Here is a 20,414-nt window from a genome sequence, read left to right as displayed (position 1 = left end):
GCGACATGCTTAAAAAACCACCTTTGGGCGGCCAAGTCCGACAACCAACTCTAAGCTCTGGCAACCACCTCTGACGACAACTCCGACAACTAACTCCAACAACCATCTTCGTACAAAGCAACTCCGACAATATACTCCGACTTCCACATTCGCATGACTAACTTTGATGACAAACTCCGGGCTCCGCCAACCACCTTCAATGACAACTCTAGCGACTAACTCCAATGACTACCTTTGCATAAGCAACTCCATTGATATAATCCAACTACCACCTTTGCATGGTCAACTCCGACGATCAACTCTAGGCTCCGACAACCACTTCCGACGACAACTCCCGTGGACCATCTTGGGCCCGTGTTTGTTGCAATGATGAAAATAAAACGGTGGGTTTAATAACCCACCATCACCTTCACCCGTTTTCCCATGTATTTTTCATTACTCCCCCAACTCTCTCAATTACTTTATCGTTTCTCATCCTCCCATGCGTCTCTTGACATTCTTCGCATTTTGTGTTTAGTATATGAATACTTTATAGAGAATTTGTTATGTTTTGATAATGCAAAAGAATTGGACTTTTTTTTTGGTCTTAGAAAATATTCCTAAGAATTTACTGAAATCAATTTACAGGAGAAAATAATATTCCTCTTTCTAGACTGCGTTGCATTTTCATATCCTACCATCAGTTATTTCAATCTCTCAATTATTACCTCTTTGTCGATCAAAGTAACAAGAAGGGAAAATAAATATAATAAACAATCTCAATCTCAACATCTATATTTTGGGTGCCATTAATAATTAAAGCCTCCATACCATACAATTACAAATGAAGCAAATTTGAGAAGCAACCATCATAACATATGTGTTGTATCAAAAATATCAAAATTAAAACAAATACAAAAATTGGTGATTACCTTAATTATTAGAAGAGATATAGCCCCTAAATTAAAAATTAACGTACAAGTAAAGGAAGGAAGGTATCACATTATATGGTTAGCGTGTGAATGTGAGGTTAAATAGATATTAATAAGTGAAAAATTCTTCCCTATTAACATTTTAATATAGTAGAGATAAATGTGATTTCTAGCCATTTTCTGTCATTAAAAAAAATAATAATGCTACTTTTTCTTTATCGGTGCCATTCATTTGCCACCACATGATAATTTCTATTTAATACAAAATATAAATTTTGATAGTAAATAGAATACTTTTCTTTTCCTCAAAGAAATAGAAAGGTTATTTCTATGCAAACTTGAGTAAATATATATTTGAAAGCATAAAAATATTATAATAATATAACTGTTTAGTGGACCTTTAATATTAATATTGTTGTTTTCAAAATTTATTAGAGAAATATTGTTGTTTTAAAACTTATTAGAGAAATATTTTTGTTTTGGGATTTCGAGGCTAGAAGTCGAGGGTTGAGGATTCGACTAATGTAGAGGTCTAACATTGAAAACTCGAAAAACAAAGAAAAACTTGAAAACAATACGTAAATTAGGGTTGTCGAGGGTTGAAGTTTCGACATAATGTCGAAACTTCAACCCTCGACAAGGAAAAGGAAATCTCGCTTTTGTGAGAGGATCTCGCTCTAGAAGGGAATCTCGCTAATTTGTATATTAGGTTGTCGAATGTTGAAGTTCTAGCATATGTAAGTCAAAACTTCAACCTCGACAAGGAAGATAAGTGAGTGAAGCAGATTGTAAGAGTGAGCAAGATTGTAGGAGAGAGCGAGAGCAAGATTGAGTCTGCCATAGGATTAAACGGTCAACCAGTCAGCTGACGTGGTCTGCCACATGGAAATCGTCTTCACTTTATTTACTTTCCATAAGTCTGAAAAAATGCATATATATCACCATGTTGCCCCTGGTCCGATTCCCTGCATGCATTGACGTTATCCGATTCCATGCATTCATTGACGCATTCATGCCCCTCTACCAAAGCCTTAATGCCTTTTCAACCACCCTAAACTCGTGGGTCGAGTTTTCAACACTCAACCTACATTCTTTTAAACCACCATCCTCTTCATTTTTCCTCAATCACTCCCTCGATAATTTTTTAAGACTCACTACCCTTGATTTTGCTCACTCCTCTCCCCTTGATTTGCTCACTCCTCTCCCCTTGATTTGCTCACTGCCCTCTCACGCCTTTGAAATCATCTTCCTCTCCTCCCATTTCCATTTCCATTTATCTTCTTGTATTTTGTTTAATACAAATTATTCTTACACAACTATACTGGTTCGTTACTCTACTAAATTATTGTGATAGTTAACAAGTTTAGTATAGTTTCAAAAGTTTAATATAATTTGAAAATTTTAGTTTACTCATATGAAAATTATTGTTGTTATGTTTATTGTGATAAGTTGATCTTTTCTAGTATTAACGTTGAAAATATATTTTAAAATAGTTTGAAAAAAGTTTATTTTATTTTATTTTTTTATTTTGTATTAAATTTGAAAAAATAGTTTTAAAAAGTTTACCTCATTTTAATTTGAAAAGTTTAATTTGTTGTTATTTTTAAAAATAGTTATAAAAAGTTTAATTTATTGCTATGTTTAAAAATAGTTATAAAAAGTTTAATTTATTGTTATATTTAAAAAGTTGATGTTCATAAAACTTAAAAAGTTTATGTTTATAAACTAAAAAATTTAATATTTTTTAATATATTTCTTATAAAAAGTATAATACAAAAAATTGATTTGTTTAATGGTATTGATGGAGTTGAGTATGACCAACCACCAAGTGGGAGTTTTACCATAAATGTGATCAGTGAAATTATATTTAAACAATTCATTCAAATGGTTGGGATGTTACTTAGTGTAGATATGGGAGCAAATCAGATAGAAATAATATATAGACATTCCAATCTAGAACCATCAGGATCAATAAGATATATGTCATTCCATATTTCGAATGCACAAGCTATGAACTTGATGTTCTCAATGGCAATGCCAGTGCCAAATGTAGTGCATTTGTATGTAAATGTAAATATGATAGGGTGGATCCTGATACATCATTTAACCAGTTTGAAGATCCAACTCAATGTATCGATCCTGGTCTGGAGTCAGTTGCATCGCCATGTGATAATGAAGATATGGTGGCTAACAACCTGTACAGATACTTCAGAACAGAAACGGATGGCGAATTTGAAGAGTTGGATTTCGATGGTCGAACATGAGATGCTTTCAAATACATTCAATGATTTGGATATGAATGCATTGGATAGCATTCGGGAACATAACCCAATTGTAGCTCCTGTGGACTTTGACAATATGCAATTGTATAAAGGAATGATTTGTCAAGATAAGGAAATGCTATAATACACGGTCAAATGTTTTGCAATAAAGTGTCACGCACCATACAAGGTTGTTGAATCTACACTGACGATTTTGACAATTCGGTGTAAGAAGTGGGAGGAAGGTTGCAAATGGAGACTTCGTGCAATAAAGAAATCGCATGGCTTGTTCGAGATCACTAAGTATGATGAGCAACATACATGTTTTTATTCAGAACTAAGTCAAAGTCACGTGCAATTGGATTCATCAATGATTGCACTGGAGTTCTGTGACGTTGTAAGAGAAAAACCATCTATCAGTGTGGCACAACTGCAATCCGACATCAAATCAAAGTTTGGATATCATGTTCCTTACCATAGGTTATGGGAGGGAAAAAGAAAAGCGTTGGCTAAAGTGTTCGATGATTGGGATGAGTCTTACAAATTGTTGCCCAGGTGGTTATATATGGTTAAGTAGACTAATGGGGATGGTTCCTGAAACACCTGAGAGAAATTGTAACACACGAAGATGTGTGTTTAATTTCAGATCGACATGCTAGTATAATTGCAGCAGTGAACAACCCAGCAAATGGTTGGACGGGACCGAAATGTCACCATTGTTTCTACTTGCGACATATCGTCAACAACTTCAATAAAAAGTATAAATTTAATTCATTGAAAAATTATGTTTATCGTGTCGGGTGTCAGTTTCAAATTCGAAAGTTCGACAAAGCAATTGAAGATATCAAAGGAATAAATTGGAGCTGTCTGAGTTTTTTTTTACAATATTAGTTTAGAGCAATGGACTCAAGCACATGATGAAGGATTCAGATATAAGTGGATGACGACAAATCTATCAGAGTGCATAAATAGAGTCCTCAAAGGAGCTCGAATGTTGCCTATAAATGCTCTTGCTCAGATAACATTCTTCAAATGCGTGAACTATTTCGAGAAAAGAAGGGAAGAAATAAGGGATGCATTATAATCAATAAAGTTTTACATTATTCTTTACCCTCACACTTTTCTCTACTATTCAATTATAGTCACTTTTAATATATATATTTTTTCAGATCATGGCTTTCCCAGGACCTATTGATCTCGATGTTTTATACGACCAGTCCATTCATCTATCATATGTTGTATGACGAGATCGTACTACTGGAGAAATATCTTGCAGACATCGAGAGACAGTTCTCCAGCACATTATCCCGCTCCACCCTCGAATACTGCCACTACTGCGCACATCTGGATTCTATGGGGTTTCCAGATTAGGATTTATTCAGTTAGACTGACATCTGATCACAGCCTTGGTCGAAAGATGGAGGCCCGAGACGCATACATTCCATATGTTTATTGGAGAGTGCACTATCACTCTACAAGACATAGAAGTGTTGTTGGGGTTACCTGTTGATGGTGAGCCGGTCATCGGAGTGATGTACGATGACTGGTTAGAAGCTTGTCAACTGTACATCGGTGCGACCCCACCTGTCGACAAGATTAAAGGATCGAGATTAAGTTTAGTATGGTTAGAAACACAATTTTGTGAGCTCACAGATGATGCAGACGATGAAACTGTCATAAGATATGCGCGAGCATATATACTATAAATGATGGGTGGAAGTCTGTTTTCAGATAAATCAAGTCATTTTGTTCACTTGATGTTCCTACCACTATTAGCTAACCTCCATGATGCGGGGCGGTATTCGTGGGGTGGTGCATGTTTGGCATGGTTGTATAGACAACTATGCAAAGCAACAAGACCTGAGGTTCGAGAGATAGTTGGGTCTCTCATACTTTTGCAACTATAGGCTTGGGAGCGATTTCCAACAATGGCTCCACAGCTACATCATGTTAATGACGCTCAGTTAGTTGGACGAGCCTACGGTTCTCGGTATGTTGTTTTAATTCAATTTAATTTTTATATCACTGATCTAGTTAATTTAAATTCTAAATTATCAATTTAAAAATTTAGGTGGAGAGACAAATTTTGTGTGACTAGGACAACCATACATGTAGTCAACCAGTATAGATACATATTTGATCTGCTTCAACCTGAACAGGTACATTACACTAAACCTAATTGATTATTTTATTCACATTTTTATTGTATTTGTCTTTAATATTCTCTAATATAATATTTTGTGTTTCAGGTTATTTGGGAGCTGTACAAAATTATTGTGCATACTTTGCCTAATTTTTGTATGAATGGTCAAAACATATGGCAGACGATGAGTCTTCTCATATGTTTTCACATTGGTGAGTGGCATCTTCCTGATAGGGTGATGAGACAATTCGGTTTTCAGCAGGATGTCCCATCGCCTTGTAATACTGAATCCGTACTGCATGATATTGACCTAAGGACTGGAGATTGGTCCGGAAAAGTTGCACATTTGGTAGTGCGATGGCACTATCGTGCAAGGTTTATTGCAGTGGGGGTTTCTCTTGAACAGTTTGACACAGATGTCACTCCAGAATATATTCATTAGTATAATAATATCACAAGGCGCTACGTCACTCGTCCGGGAGCAGCTGTGGGTTATCTGGTAAATGAATGAATATTATCTAATTATTTTTAATTTAAATTTATTTTAAATATTGTCTAATTGTTTTATAATTCACAGAGATCAAACAACAGTAGACTCCGTGAGGTTGCGAATGATCCGAACCAGGTTCTTGCTATATGTCAACAACTAAAGCTATATGGAGGAAATTCATTACATGTACGATATACCTATTGTTCCTCCACCAGCTCCTAGACGTAGAGAACCTGTTCGGGAAGAGGATGAGTTTGATGAGGTTGCACATAATGTGGAGGAGTTGCCCCCTATGATGCAAACGCAGAGTCAAACTGATTATGTTAGTCCGATGATGATGATGCCAGCATTTGGTTCAGGACATTATGACTCAGAGGCTGGTCCTTCGTCTTCATACGTGCATGGACATGGTCGAGGTCGTGGAGAGCATAATGAATATTTATATTATGAAGCGCCTACAAAGGTACCAGAGCAACATCAAGAAGAACCCGAGCAACCTCAAGTTCGAAGTCGACGACGACAACCAGCTCGAAATCGACGACGTCCGCCTTGTGGGACACATTGATTTTTGTAATTATTTTCATATAAATGAGATATTTAATTTACAATTTTTTTAAAAATTTTATGAGTTATTATTTTTTTAATTTATTATTTTTAGAGTTTAAATAAAATAATAAAATATTTTTAGAAATTATTTTTATAAAATGGAAAATAAAAAAAATAAAAAAAGAAAGAAAGAAAGAAAGAAGAAGGTGGAATGTGTAATAATTAAAAAAGAAAAAAAAGGGAAATTTGTACGGTATTCTCGCTCTCTATCAAAATCTTGCTATTTTGCTCTCGCTCTCGCTCTGAAACTCTCGCTCTCGAATTTGATTGGGAAGTTCAGTGGCAAAAAGAAGGAGATTCATTAGCTCGTTATTTAATCAGACTTGCTGAGATGACAGAATCTGTAAAAATTATTCAATAAGCTTTGGAAGGAATTCCAGGGGACCTTATGAAAATTTAGAAATACGATCTTATCCGGAATGATAATTAAACAGACTCAATAATAATGTTAGGAAGGGCAAGATCGAAGGTTCAAAGTTCCGTACAAATGAAAGGAAGGTCGAGGGTTGAAAACAACAATATTTTCCTAAATAGTTTCTAAAAGAACAATATCCTTTTAATTTAGTAGCCAATATCGAGATATTGTAACTCATTACATATTTATATTAGAAAGTTAAATTCTTGATAAAATTTCAAATAAATCCACCCGTAAAATTTCAACTAAATAGTTATTAATGTAAATTTAATAATTAAAGTTACATAATATATATATATATGCAACCACTGATTTCACAGTATTTTTAAAAAATGATCTGCTGTGATGGTTCTGATTTCGCAGAACTGCTAATAAAAATGATATGAATAAAATAAAATAACTTTAACATCAGTCTCACACTTGCAAGATATTTTTACAAAGCCTAATGGTCCATCAAATAAAACAGTAAGACAAGACCACGTTGACTATGAAACTATTAGCATTAATTAATGATGTTATTTGCTAAAGTAAGTTTTCAATTTGACACAGTGAGATTGATTTGTACTCGATCTTACATTGTTATGATTATCGTATTGTACAAAAATTAATTATTTTAAAAATCAAAGATATTCTCTCCAAAGAAAATATACTGATTGCACTTCCACCTTATAATTTGTGGAACCTTTAGATAAAAGGGTAAGTGTATTTAACCACATTTTTAAAATGATTTCTCAAATAAATACGTTTATCTGAGACGGAAATAAAGTGAATAGCTAAGTAAAAATAGTTATAAACCACTAATATAGGCCTAAATTGATTTACTATAAAAATTTAGAATTTAAATTGATATAATCATTATTTTAATATTTTAATTGATAAAATCTAAGTTTTTAGAGGCATTTAGTGCAACAAATAAAGTTATGAAGGATTAAAAAAAAAAAAAAAAAAAATAGAGAAAGTCAAAGGTGGGACATGCACGTGTCAAAACATGAAGCGTGTGCGCTTTTTAAATAGGAAATAAGGTTTTTTTTTTTTTTTTTTAAAAAAAAAAGAATTAATCGTTGATTGGTGATCGGCCGCATCCATGACTGTCATTTTCCATCTACCCACTTTGTGCCCAGTGAACAGTGGTTATGGATTGGATTGAATAAATGATGTGAATTAAGTCATTTCTTTAATTTTTTTTTCTAAAAATATGTAAAATACTTATTTAGTTATTCTCATATACTGGATTAAAATTATCAAACTTAATTTCAATTTAGATTATGAAAGGTTTTTTTTTTCTCTAAGGTGGTAAGAAATCATCTTAAGTTATCCAAAAAGAAGTGCAAAGTTAAATAAAAATAAATAAATATTGTGTGTAAAAGAAATATATATATATATATTTTTAAACAATAACTATTAAACTCAAGTTGTTTCGGATTGGTTCGAGTTATTTTAAGCGAACCCATGAATCAATCTAACCCAACCCATAATTTTTTTTATTTATTTTAATCCAACTCAACCCAAATTGAATAAGTTAGGTTAGATTGATCCGGTTTCGAGTCATCGGATTTTTTGAACACCCTTACTAATGAACCCTTAGAAAAATGGCTAAGATATATTTTTTATTTGGGGATTTGGTGTAGATAGCCAAAAACATACAATAATAATAAATAGGCACAAAAAAATCTTCCTATTTGAGAAAATTAGGTGCCATATAAGTAACAACAAAACGTTAAGCAAAAAACGGAAGAGAGGGAAGAGGAGATTTTTGTAGGTCGTCTAAAGTTTTTTTTAGGTACAGGAAGTAAATAAAGAGAAAGATCTAAATCAAGGGAAAAAAACTTGAGAGGTTAAAAGGAGAGATAGAGTAATGTGAACCAAAAAACGTGGGATAGATGCCACATTAGCAATGAACGAAAATCAGCGTGATCAAACGGGCCAATAGTGATCTCCCATGGTAAATTTTGGAAATAGTAACATCGGGGTGGATCTCATCATTTTATTTTTTATTTTTTATTTTCATTCTTTAATTATGATTGTGACAAAGTTCGAAGTACCATTTGTAGGGCAAGTATGCCCCATCTCTAAGGAGGCATCGGGATCGACTTCCCTTAGGGGTAGGGGTACTGCGAAGTCATTGCTTACAGGATTACTTAAAATACCGAATCACCTCTTTTCAAGCAAAAAGAGAAGAAACAAAATGATTAGAGAAAGGAAGCCATTGCTAGATCCGAGTGGCGTACCAGACACAGCCATTAACTCTACTTTAACATGGAGAATGGGAGAATATGGAATCAGGAAAAGTCCATATGGAAAAGATTGTTGTAGTTGAATGGCAACCATTCTTTTGGGGCAAAAAGGAATAACTTCAAAAATTGTCCAAATATAATAAAATTTCATATCAAGAGTTGAAATAACCATCAATGGTTTAGAGGAGGATTCGAGGCGCTGTTCTATTAATCAAAAGGACATATGCCTTGGCATCAAAAGAACATCATATATCAATCATTTTCAATTGTCAAAGCAAGTTAGAAGTTCAAAACCAACCCAACCATCATAGTCATTTTCCATCTTATTTACAAGGTACAACTCCTCCTATCTCAAAACCATGGAACCAACCAAGCAGACACTTCTCATTCTATAATGCATTTTGCAGCTGTTTCTCGTCCTGCTGCAATTCATTCCCAACCCATTAGCCATCAACTTATTAGGTAGTTCAGTTTGCACACTACCCATCTTACAATTCTCATTCTCTCATACATATTCTTAAAATATGAGGAAACCTATGTGCTATAATCTATATCATGCCTATGTTCATCAGCAAGATTATCCATTCAAATTGAACTTTAAACTTAGAATTAATAACTCTCTTAGTTTTGTTGCTGGATTCTTTGAGAGTGTGTGGCTAGGTTCCACAGTTCTTGTAGTTCAATAAGGTTGTTGGATTTGATTAATTTGATGTTGGGTTGAATGTTCTTATAGTTGCCTGATGAATTAGTTGAATTCGAACACTTTTAAGGCTAGTTTTCGATGTTTTATTTGATAATTTTTTTTAATCATATATTGATATCGAACGGGAATGTGTGCTATTTCGTGGGTCTTTGGGGGTGAGGGGAACAATCCAACCTTTAGAGGGTTGGAGCGAGCTCCTTACAATGTTTGGTCCTTTGCCACATTCCATGTTTCCTTGTGCGCTACGACTATGAAGCTTTTTTTTTTGGTAATTATCCGCTTAGTTATCTTGTTTGAATGGAGGCCTTTCTTTTTGTTAGCTTCTGTCTTTTGTGGGTTTCTTCTTATATGTCTTTGAATTCTCCCCAACAAAAGCTTGGTAACAATGTAATTTATTTTTAAAAAATACTAAAGAACAAAGTTAAGGAAGAGCACAATTCCCCTCAAGCTCAGGCTATAGCTATACGTTTCCATTAGCATTTGCCAGTGGAAGATCATCATCCACTGAAATCTATCATTTTGAATTTGAATCCAATTTAAAGTTGATTTGATAAGAACAGTTGAAATCGATTTCAGAGCTCATATGATTCTATAACCTATATGAAAATATTTTGTGTAGTCGATTTGATAAGAACAGGTTCAACCAGATTTCAACCATCCTTCCTCTAATTTCTCAGAAATTTTGTTCAACTAGCTATACAAATTCAGAATGCAGACAGTTCATGGCAAATTTAGACAGAATTTGATACATCCTGACTAAAACAAAACGAAATGCAATAAGATAATCAGAATCGAGTACTATTGAAACGATGAATAATATTATTCTCGATCTCGAAGAAACGCATACAGTTCTGGAAATGAATTTACATAAAAACGAAACAAGAACTCAGATTAAAGAAAACGAAGGTCATGAAATTGAGTTACAGAAATTATATCATCCTAAGATCTTGTTCACAATCTAACCTCGAATTATCAAAAATCGTAGCACCGACCGTTTCGTTCCCAATCGCCGTAGCGGGTGGGCTCGGGGCCTTTAGGTCCACCGACCTCGCGGGTCGGTTGATCCATATCAACTCCTTCATCTTCACCGTCTCCTCGATCTCCGGCAGCCTCGTGTTGATTAGGCGAATTTCCTTTCCCGGCCTCTCGCTGTTCCTCGCTGGACACACCTTGCTCCGATCGGGAAGGCTGTTGATTGGACAAGGAGCTCACGAATCGGCTCAACGAGTTGGAAGTCAGGCGACTCACCGCCGGTAGAGCGGAGAGAGTCGGCGGCGACGAGAGTAAACGGCTGAGATTGCTCGACATTTTGTTACTCGATCGGATCCGCGAACGGCCGGCGGTTGAAGAGAAAATCGGTATTTATAGTCCTTTGATACGACATCGTGTTGGACAACAAAACCCACAACGTGTAATTGTTTCGACGCAGTCAGCCCTATACTTTTGAAAGTTGTTATATTGCCCTTAATTAATTAATTTTTTTAACATTTCGAAACTACCCTTATTTTTTTTAGGCCCGTTTATTTGACAGATAAATGAGATTTTAGATAAATATTTAATGTTTGTGTTTGTTCTACAGAATTTCGCTTTTTAAAATTCTATATATTATTATGTAAAAACTTTAAATCCATCTAACATATATTTTTTAACACCCTTCTGTAGAATTTTTATACCTATAAAATGAATAATGTCTAATTAATTATTAAATTAAAATTAAATAATTATCATTATTAATTTTAATTATTTATAAAATATAAATATATTATTCATACTTGATACATTTCAATAATACATTTGTGGCATTGATATTTTATGTTATCGTAACTATTTAACATAAAATTTATTATTAATTATTAATATTCTAATTAATTAATTAATATTTATTTAATTATTTTTATCAATTAAATAAAATAATTTAAATAATGTTTAAAATTAAAATATTCATTTATTGATATTTTAGGTGATTAAATAAGTAATCAATACACCACTATATTAAATGATTGAATTTATTTATGTCTACACTGTTTGCTCTTACATTTGATTAAACAATTATTTAGTTTTAATTTTTATATATAAAATTGGTGAATCAAACACATTCATATAATTTTCCGACGTTAATTATCCTATAAATCCAAATATATACATTAATTATTCTACACATTTAAAATCCATACATTTAATATCTATATTCACAAAACAACATATGTGATCCAAACGATTCTAAATACAAATACTTCAAAGTTCGACTATAAATAATGTCGTGCTATGAAGCACAGACACATATACGGTTACACGATACGGATACAACGTCAATTTCTAAAAATCTAGGATACGGATACGTCTAAGGATGCGTTACTTTTTTATATATATTTTTTAATATATATATTTCTAAATAACGAGGATATTGTTACGTTGAAGATACATTTTCCTTTTCTTTAAAAAACCTAGGATATTTATAAATTTAGCATACAAGTTAATAACAATAGCACAAAATAGAATACGAACACTGAAATACAATGCAAAAAATGTAACATCTAAGATGTTGAATTACAATAATTAATAAAATGCAATAGAAAAGTGACTTATGGTGTAAAGAAGAAGAAGAAGAAGATTAAAGGGAGAAGTATGAAGATAAATGAAGAACTTCTTCATTAAATTGTTGAAGATATTCAAATGATTTATATTTTGGTAGATTTTGTGGGGACTCAAATGTGAAGATGGAGACTAGATCATTCTAATTTAGGGTTTGATTCGTTATTTTTTTTTTCTTTTAGTTTTGAACTCGAGTAGTGAGCTTTTTAAATAGGTGGCCTAATTTTAGATTGAGAAAGATTAGATGAGTTGCTTGTTTTTTTCTTAAAAAAAAAGGACACGTGGAAATAGATACGTCAAATCACGTGTCAAATACGTATATGGAAGTATCAGTATCCGATACGTGTCTGATACTGATTATTTGCCTCACACGAAGTATCTACGCTTCATAGATGTCGTGTCGTCCATCATTAATGTAGAGCTAGTGCAGTAGTTTGAGTAGTTGCCTTGTTTGTCTAGAAAAAACTACAAAGAGACTTGAAATAATAATTTACATTAATTTAGATTTCCATCACACTGATTTAGGTGAAAATGTAGTTTGAAATTCTAACCAATTTCTACTTCAATAATAGTTTTTGAGATATTGTAGAAAATGAAGTGAAAATATATTTTTAATCCCTTGATTAAGTATAGTTTTCATCTGGTCATTATATTTCAAAATTTTACACTTTTATTCTTTAAATTTGAGTTTGATTTCAATTTAGTCCATAGATTTTTAGATGTTGTAATTTTTTCTTCGTCATTTGAGTTTTGTTTCAATTTGATTCATAAGTTTCAAATTTTACACTTTAAATTTGGTCATTAAAATAATTATGAAGTGAAATTTTAAATTTAATTTCAATAATGACGAAGAATAGTAAAACTTAATTAATTATAATTTTTTAAATTAATTAATAGATATTAACACTAAAGACAAAAAATGAGTATTTACTAGAAGTTTGAGATTAAAAGTGTAAAACTTGAAATATGTGGACAAAATTAAAACAAAAATAAAATCTTAATGGTAAAATTCTACATAATGAAACCTTAGAATTAAATTGAAGCTAGTCGGAGGAAAATTTAGGGGTTGTTTGGAGGATCGTAATGAAATGAGTTTAGATTGTAATGAAATTCAAAAATCATGTTTGGATTAATTGTTTTGGGCCCGATTTATAATATTCAATTTATATCATTTTGACCATTTTTAACTCACTCTCTTTCCTATCATGATTCCTCACGTATTTCAATATTCTCATGATTCTCAATAATTTTAATTACATTTTTGTCTCCCAACTAATTTATAAGGATTAAGTATAATATTTTGAAATCTAAAAGGACTAAAAAAGGTTTTGTTTTTCAAGAAAAAGAAAATAATAACATTTGCTACTTTCGAAACAAATGTGAAAATGGAGGGTACAAAATTAAAATAATTGCTGAAACCCCATACGCGACGTTAGAAACCAAAGTGAAATAAACAGAGTTAGAGGAAGGGTAAAGCAGAGGAAGAAAATGGGAATAGAAGGGCATGTTTTGAAGCGAATTCCACGCATTAAATTCCCTGAAAGACACCCAAAATCTTCAGCTTCAGGTTCCTTTCTTTTTCATTCTTCAAATTTTTCATTTTTTCATCTTTTCTTTGTACTGGTTTATCAGTTGGAATTTTACTAACATGAATCTTGTGGATGAGTTTTTGGTTCATGTGGCAGATTGATTGCTTGCTTGTTTGGCAGCACAGTATCGGGATTTCATTGGGTTTAGAACTTGAACCTAATTTTGTTCCTGTTGATTTATTTTTCCTGCCTGTTTGGTTGTGTAGAAATTGAAGTTCAATTAGTTTAGAGCTGACTTAATTCTTTGTTCTTGTGGAATTTTACTTGCCTGTTTGGCTGTTTAGAAACAGAAACTCACTGGGTAGATGTCAGATAATATAATATTAAATTTACCATCCATGAGTTTAAACTTTTGGGTCAACGAGTGATTTAAGATAATATTAGAGCATGTGGTCTTGGAGGTCATGTGTTCAAACTCCTGCAATGTTATTTTCTCTTGATTAATATTGATTTTTATTTGTTGGGTCTTCTACCTATTTCAAGCCTACAAATAAGGAGGAGTGTTAGATAATATAATATTAAATTTGTTTTCATTCATGAGTTTAAGCTCATTAGTCAAATGGTGATTTAGGAGTAGAAACTGGGTCCGTTTTTGGGTTTTTTTTTTCTTTTTTTTTTTCCCTGGGTTTGAAACTAAGTCAGTTACTTGTTCCTCTGGAAGATTCTTTTCTGTTTGGTTGTGTAGGAACAGAAGCTCACTGGGCTTTGAGACTTGTGCAAAATTTTGTTCCTGTTGAAGATTCTCTAACTGTTTGTTGTTGTTGTGGAAGTTTTTTTTGGTCTCTTTGGTTGTATAGAAAATACTTTATGGATTAGAGAATGAGTCCATTTTCTTGTTACTTTGGAAGATTCTTTTATCTGTTTGTTGTGTAGAACAGAAACTCGCTGAATTTAGAAACCGAGTAAATTTTGTTCTCGTGGAAGATTTTGTCTGTTTGGTTGTATTTGTGCAGAAACAGAAACTCACTGGGTGTAGAAGCTGAATCAACTTTTTTGTTCTTGTGGAATATTTTTTCTTTTCTTTTCTTTATGCTTTTTTTTTTCCTGTTATGCGGTACTGAGATACTAAGAAGCACGAATATTTTAGTTTGGATAACATCTTGTGTCCAACAACTTGATGTTCCAACGTTTATTGGACATGCGTTTTACACTTGTTAGCACAATAAACTTGTGTCGAACACAAATAGGAGGCCAAAAATTGTTTGGCACATGTCTATCTCTTCCAAAACTAATAGTAGATTTGGACAAAAATAATAAATTTTGAGAAACCGAATATATTAAACTATTTTTTGAAGCATATGAATGCTATTGTACGGTATTTGGGGAGCTGGAAAAAAAAAAAAAAGTGGCGATATGAAAATGGCTAGGGTTGGAGACAAGTGGCCAACTATGGTCAAACAGAAACTAACAAAAAGCTAAAAAAGGTCATTATGTCAATACTGCTAAAGTGAGAATAAGTACATCGCATAAGATTGATATAAATATGTCTAACAGCTCTTGTCTATTGACTTTGAATCTCATTCTAGTATAACAATGATATATATTTAAAAATGTATACTTCAATAAACACGTCCTTGATGACTGTCATCTTCATGTCCTAGATTTTTAAAAAAGGACACGATGTTGTGTTTGTGTTGTGTTGTATCCTTGTCCCATATTCATGTTTGTTTTTCTTAGACAAAAGCTCAACTAGTTAAAGAATTTGGGTGAGATTCAGTTTGCTTGATGGAAGTAATCTCTATATAATTCTCTGGTTTTTAAGATTTAAAAATATCTGGCTTAGGTGACCCTCTGAGGAAAGGTATGAAGTTAATTTGAATGTCTAAGGTCCCATTTGCTAAAAATTTTGTTTTTGTTTTCTGTGTTTTAAAATTAGGCTTGTTTTCTTATATATATATTTTTACTATGGATTCACCTTCCTTATTGAGAAAATTCAAATCAAATACTCAAAACTCTACCCTTTTCTTAGTTTTCAAATTTTGGTTTAGATTTTGAAAACATTGAGTAGATAACAAGACGAAGAAATTTGTAGGTGCAAGTAGTGTTTATAAACTTAACTTTTAGAAACCAAATATACTAAAACAAATGGTCATCAAATGGGGCTAAGTGAGTAAAATTCATGAACCAACTAATATTCATGTGAATTTTCTGCTAAGACAATGTACTTCTCCCTATCTTTTCATCTATATCTCCATGGTTTCAATTTGGAATTTACCCAAATGGTACGATTGTTATTACCTCTTAAGTATTTTCAGCTTTAATATCAACTTAACATTTTTAATTCTTATCAGTAAATACTTGGAACTGGTTAGGCTGTTTATCTGGCAGTAACTCCCTTTGTGATGTTTGGTCATGATTTTCTATTTTAGGTTCTGCTAACCAGTCTCAGCACAACCCCTCAACAGATAAGGACATTGGTTACTATACACTTTCAGGTTCAAATGTGCCAGCACCACCCCAAAACATGGCCGTGGGAGGCAAAGCATCTCTCCTGCCAAAGCGTACGCCTGTCTCGGACAGAGAGATAGAGGCTATACTGGTAAGCAAAATAGTCTGTTTTTCATGGTTATGATACTTGCATTTACAAAGTTTATATCCATTGAAAAATCGGTTGCAATTGAAATGAGGAGGTAATGAAAGAGGGTTGAGAAAAACTAATCTAGAGTCTTTGAGGGCCCATTTGGTAAAATTTTTTGTTTTTTTTGTGTTTCTTGTTTCCTTGCTTTTAATATTAAAAAAGAAGGAAAGAAAGAAAGAGGAACTGCATTTGGTTACTATTTCTTATTCTTGCTCTTTCTCTTTTATTAAAGAAAAAAATAGATACATGCTTGGTAACCATTTCTCGTTTCTTATTCTCCTACCTTGTAAATTAAATATGATAAAATTTTACATAAAAATACGTTTGCAAAATTAAATATTAAAAAAAACTTTATGTTAAATTTATTTTTAGATCTTCATTATGCATTTTAAAGGTAAAGAATGACAAATACTTCTATTTTTGTTTTGCAAAAAAACATTGAAAACATAAACATGATTCAAGAAACCTGGTTTTGTTGATTCCAAAATGTCTACCCAACTTTGAAAACATTGTTGTTGAAAAATGAGAAACAAAAAACAAGAACGGTTACAAAACACTTCTGTTTCTAAAAGTAGGAATTCAAAAACACTAATGTTATCAAACTGGCCCTGATATGTTATATGATGGACTGATGTAGGACTGATGTTTGTTCTGATATGTTGATCCTAGCTTTATATGTATAAACATACACAAAGCTTTTGAGCTTTTCAAACCCCATTTTTCTATTTGCTTTGTTTTTGTAACAATGCAGTTGGGTGGATGCTTTTGATCTTTTCCATCCGATGTCATGGAAGGATAGCATAGCGATTATTAGATATCTGGTCCGTTTTCCTTGTTAGCCAATATCATTGATCTAGACGTTTGTTGCAAACTTTTGCATTCACCTGAAAAGATATCAGAATCATCTTGATTTTGATTCTCTTCTTGTATGGCACTGTTAAACCCCTGCACCGGGTCGAAACCCCGAGCAGACATTTTCTGCTTTCTTTTTTGTCTCCTCTTCAGATTGCATCCATCAATGACTCCCTATATGGAATGTGAAATGAGAACTGGTATGTTAAATCCTTGTCTTTAACCAATAGCTTGGGGCTGGAGCTCCCCAAGTTGTAGCAGAATTGAAGCGTTTCCAGGTAATTGCCTATGTGATTATGTGTCTGGTAAGGGCAATCTCTCTTTTTCTCTAGAGTTCAATCGCTTAAGGGCTTGTTGATAATGTTTTTTTAAGCCATTCATGTGTCAATGAGGCGATCCAAAATGAATTTGGATAGGTTTTGGATGAATGTATTTATATAGGCAGGATTTGGATGAATGTATTTATATAGGTTCTGTTTGGTAATTATTTGGTTTTTTGAAAATTAAATCTATGAACACCTTTTACACCTCTAAAATTCTTGCTTCGTTTGCTTTTTTTAAATGATTTAAAAAACCAAAACTAAATTTTGAAAAACTAAAAAAAAGTCGTTTGTAAAATTTTCTTTCTATTTTGGAATTTGACCAAGGATTTAACTCTTTTACTTAAGAAAAATATGTCACGTCGTAAGAAATTGAGAAAAAATAGACTTAATTTTTAAAAACTAAATAGTTACTTACCAAATGGGTCATAATAATTGAAATCTAGGATTTGATGAAAGAATGAAACACACTGTAGACCATGGCTAGGATAAGATAAAAATGAAGGAATGTCATTTTTCAAGGATCATTCTAATTACCATCTAAACTCATTGAAAACCGAATATATTATATATATATATGTTTTTATTGAGTCAGTTAATTGACACAACTATATTCAAAAGACCACCACATGAGTGGATAGTTAACTAACTTAATTACTAATTAATTTTTTGGTGGGTTAATTAATAATTCAACAAGCCAAATTTGGGAGGTTGGACCTTCTAACTTTTCTGTTCTTCCTTTCTTTTAAGGGAAAATTTTGACTTTTTATTTGAGAATATTTATTTAGACCAGTTGAGTTATGTCTAAATTGACGAGTTGATAAACGATCTTCTAGTTAAAAGATGCTTCCAATTCAAATTTATGAGAATTGAAACACACAGGAAAAAAACATTCTTTTCTTTCCTTGTAACTTAAAAAAAAAAAAAAAAAAAAAACAATTTTGAAAAAAATGTATTGTAGAAGGGAGACCAAAGTAAGTGCCAAGGTTATCAAGAAGTTTGCTTCCTAATATATTCTATAATATATAGGGATGACAAAAATTGTCGTAGAGTTGGTCTCGGGGTACCTATCGGGACGAGGAATCTTTGGTTTGACTGGGGATGGAGGTCAAATAGGGAACACAAAAGGGGTCCTCAGTTGAGGACGGACGGCCCCCCGAATAGTATTATTATTATTATTGTAGCTTAGCTATGGTTTATATAAACTAGTTGGAAGACATGTGTGATGCACGTGACTTAAATTTTTTTATTATAATAAAATTTAAATTGTGACTTAATTGTTCTTTATTATAAAATTTTGATTTAATATCCATCAAATGTAATTAGTAAATATTTGACATGAAAAGAAAGTAATTTGAAAATAGTGCCTAAAACCATGTTTCGAATTAATTCACAAAGAATATGAGATATTTTGAATGTCATTGAAAATTTTTTAGAAATTTTTTTAAAGGAAAATAAAATTTTTAAATATGAACATACTTATAAAATTTAATTTAAATTTTAAGGAGTTGACATGAAATTTAAAAAGAAAAAAAGAAATATAGAAATAGATAGAATGAATAAATTAAAATAGGTAATTGGACTACGAGTGATACAACATATCAATATAATTTAGGTCCCGTTTGATAACCATTTGATTTTGGTTTTTGTTTTTGAAAATTAAACCTACATTTGTTAAATGATTTGCATCTTTCTAGCTACAACAATTGAATTTAAATAATTTTTTAGAAGCTACTTTTTTTTAGTTCTCAAAATTTAGCTTGTATTTTAAACAATTGATGAAAAGTAGATAACAAATGAAGAAATTTGGAAGTGGTAATTAATAATGTTCATAGACTTAGTTTTAAAAACAAAAGGTTTACCAAACAGGGTCTTAATTATTATTTTGTAAGTTAATTCTTTGATATATAATTATTTGAAGATTTTTTTTAGGGGAAAAATGAAAGTAAAATATTGGAAATAAAAGTTTCTTTTTTTCATTTTTTAATTAAAAGATTGAATATTGTAATTTTTCGAAAAAAAAAACAAAGCATTTTTGTTAATTTTTTAATCTGAAATCCCAAATAATACAATACCTATAAAATTATAGGGGTATTCAATTTTATTAATTCAATAAGAGTTAAAAAGAATTTAATGTTTATGTAAATTATTGTTGAGAACAAATACACAAAAGGGGTAATGTGTTCTAAAAAAAATAAATAATTAGATTTTGGCTAGCTAGTAATTATTGCTTTAAATTAGTGTTAAAAAAAATTTCTCTGTCTACCTCATAGACTCCTTTAGTCCTTTCTTTTAGATTTTTTTAACGTACAAGGCAACAAATAAGTAATTCTAGTAAAAGTATTTAAAAAACATAAAATATAAGTATTTTGATATCCAATCTAATTGTTTCATTTAAGTGACAAAATCAAACTTAAGTTTGAACATGCTTTTAAAATTTTAATTTATGTCCCCATGTGTCGTATTCACAAGATATTTAATTATTTCTTTTAAAAAGAATGTTCCTTGAATGAATAAAAAAAAATCAAATATCTTAAATTCGCAAATCAAACTATTTTTTATTCAATTTTAATTTATATTTATTTTACTTCATTCTTTCTTTATTTTTTAGAAAAATATTGTTAATCAAATGAATCTCCATCTAATTAAAAGATTTAACAAACAAAATCTCTCATTGATGTGTTTAATTTCAAATTAAGATTTAACAAATAAAATCTCTC

The 20,414-nt window shown here is 31.7% G+C and overlaps 2 protein-coding genes across 2 annotated transcripts; one reads left to right on the top strand and one right to left on the bottom strand.

The window, feature by feature from the left end:
* Window positions 1-10,559: 10,559 nt before the first annotated feature.
* On the bottom strand, window positions 10,560-11,184 carry LOC150031877 (succinate dehydrogenase assembly factor). The gene has a single exon (XM_090308745.1). It carries the CDS (start codon window positions 11,069-11,071, stop codon window positions 10,736-10,738), a length of 336 nt encoding a protein of 111 aa, XP_090164871.1. The 5' UTR covers window positions 11,072-11,184; the 3' UTR covers window positions 10,560-10,735.
* A 2,404-nt stretch (window positions 11,185-13,588) lies between these two features.
* On the top strand, window positions 13,589-17,584 carry LOC120067123 (uncharacterized). Its single transcript, XM_039018551.2, has 3 exons — window positions 13,589-13,922; window positions 16,314-16,483; window positions 17,274-17,584. The coding sequence occupies exons 1-3, from the start codon at window positions 13,844-13,846 to the stop codon at window positions 17,289-17,291; spliced, it is 267 nt and encodes an 88-aa protein (XP_038874479.1). The 5' UTR covers window positions 13,589-13,843; the 3' UTR covers window positions 17,292-17,584.
* The last annotated feature ends 2,830 nt before the right edge of the window (window positions 17,585-20,414 follow it).

Source organism: Benincasa hispida, chromosome 12, assembly GCF_027475165.1.
Source record: "Benincasa hispida cultivar pf3 chromosome 12, pf3_genome.v1.1, whole genome shotgun sequence".
Lineage (NCBI taxonomy): Eukaryota > Viridiplantae > Streptophyta > Magnoliopsida > Cucurbitales > Cucurbitaceae > Benincasa > Benincasa hispida.
Note: the sequence above shows the minus strand (reverse complement) of the source record. Positions and strands in the feature narration are given on the sequence as shown.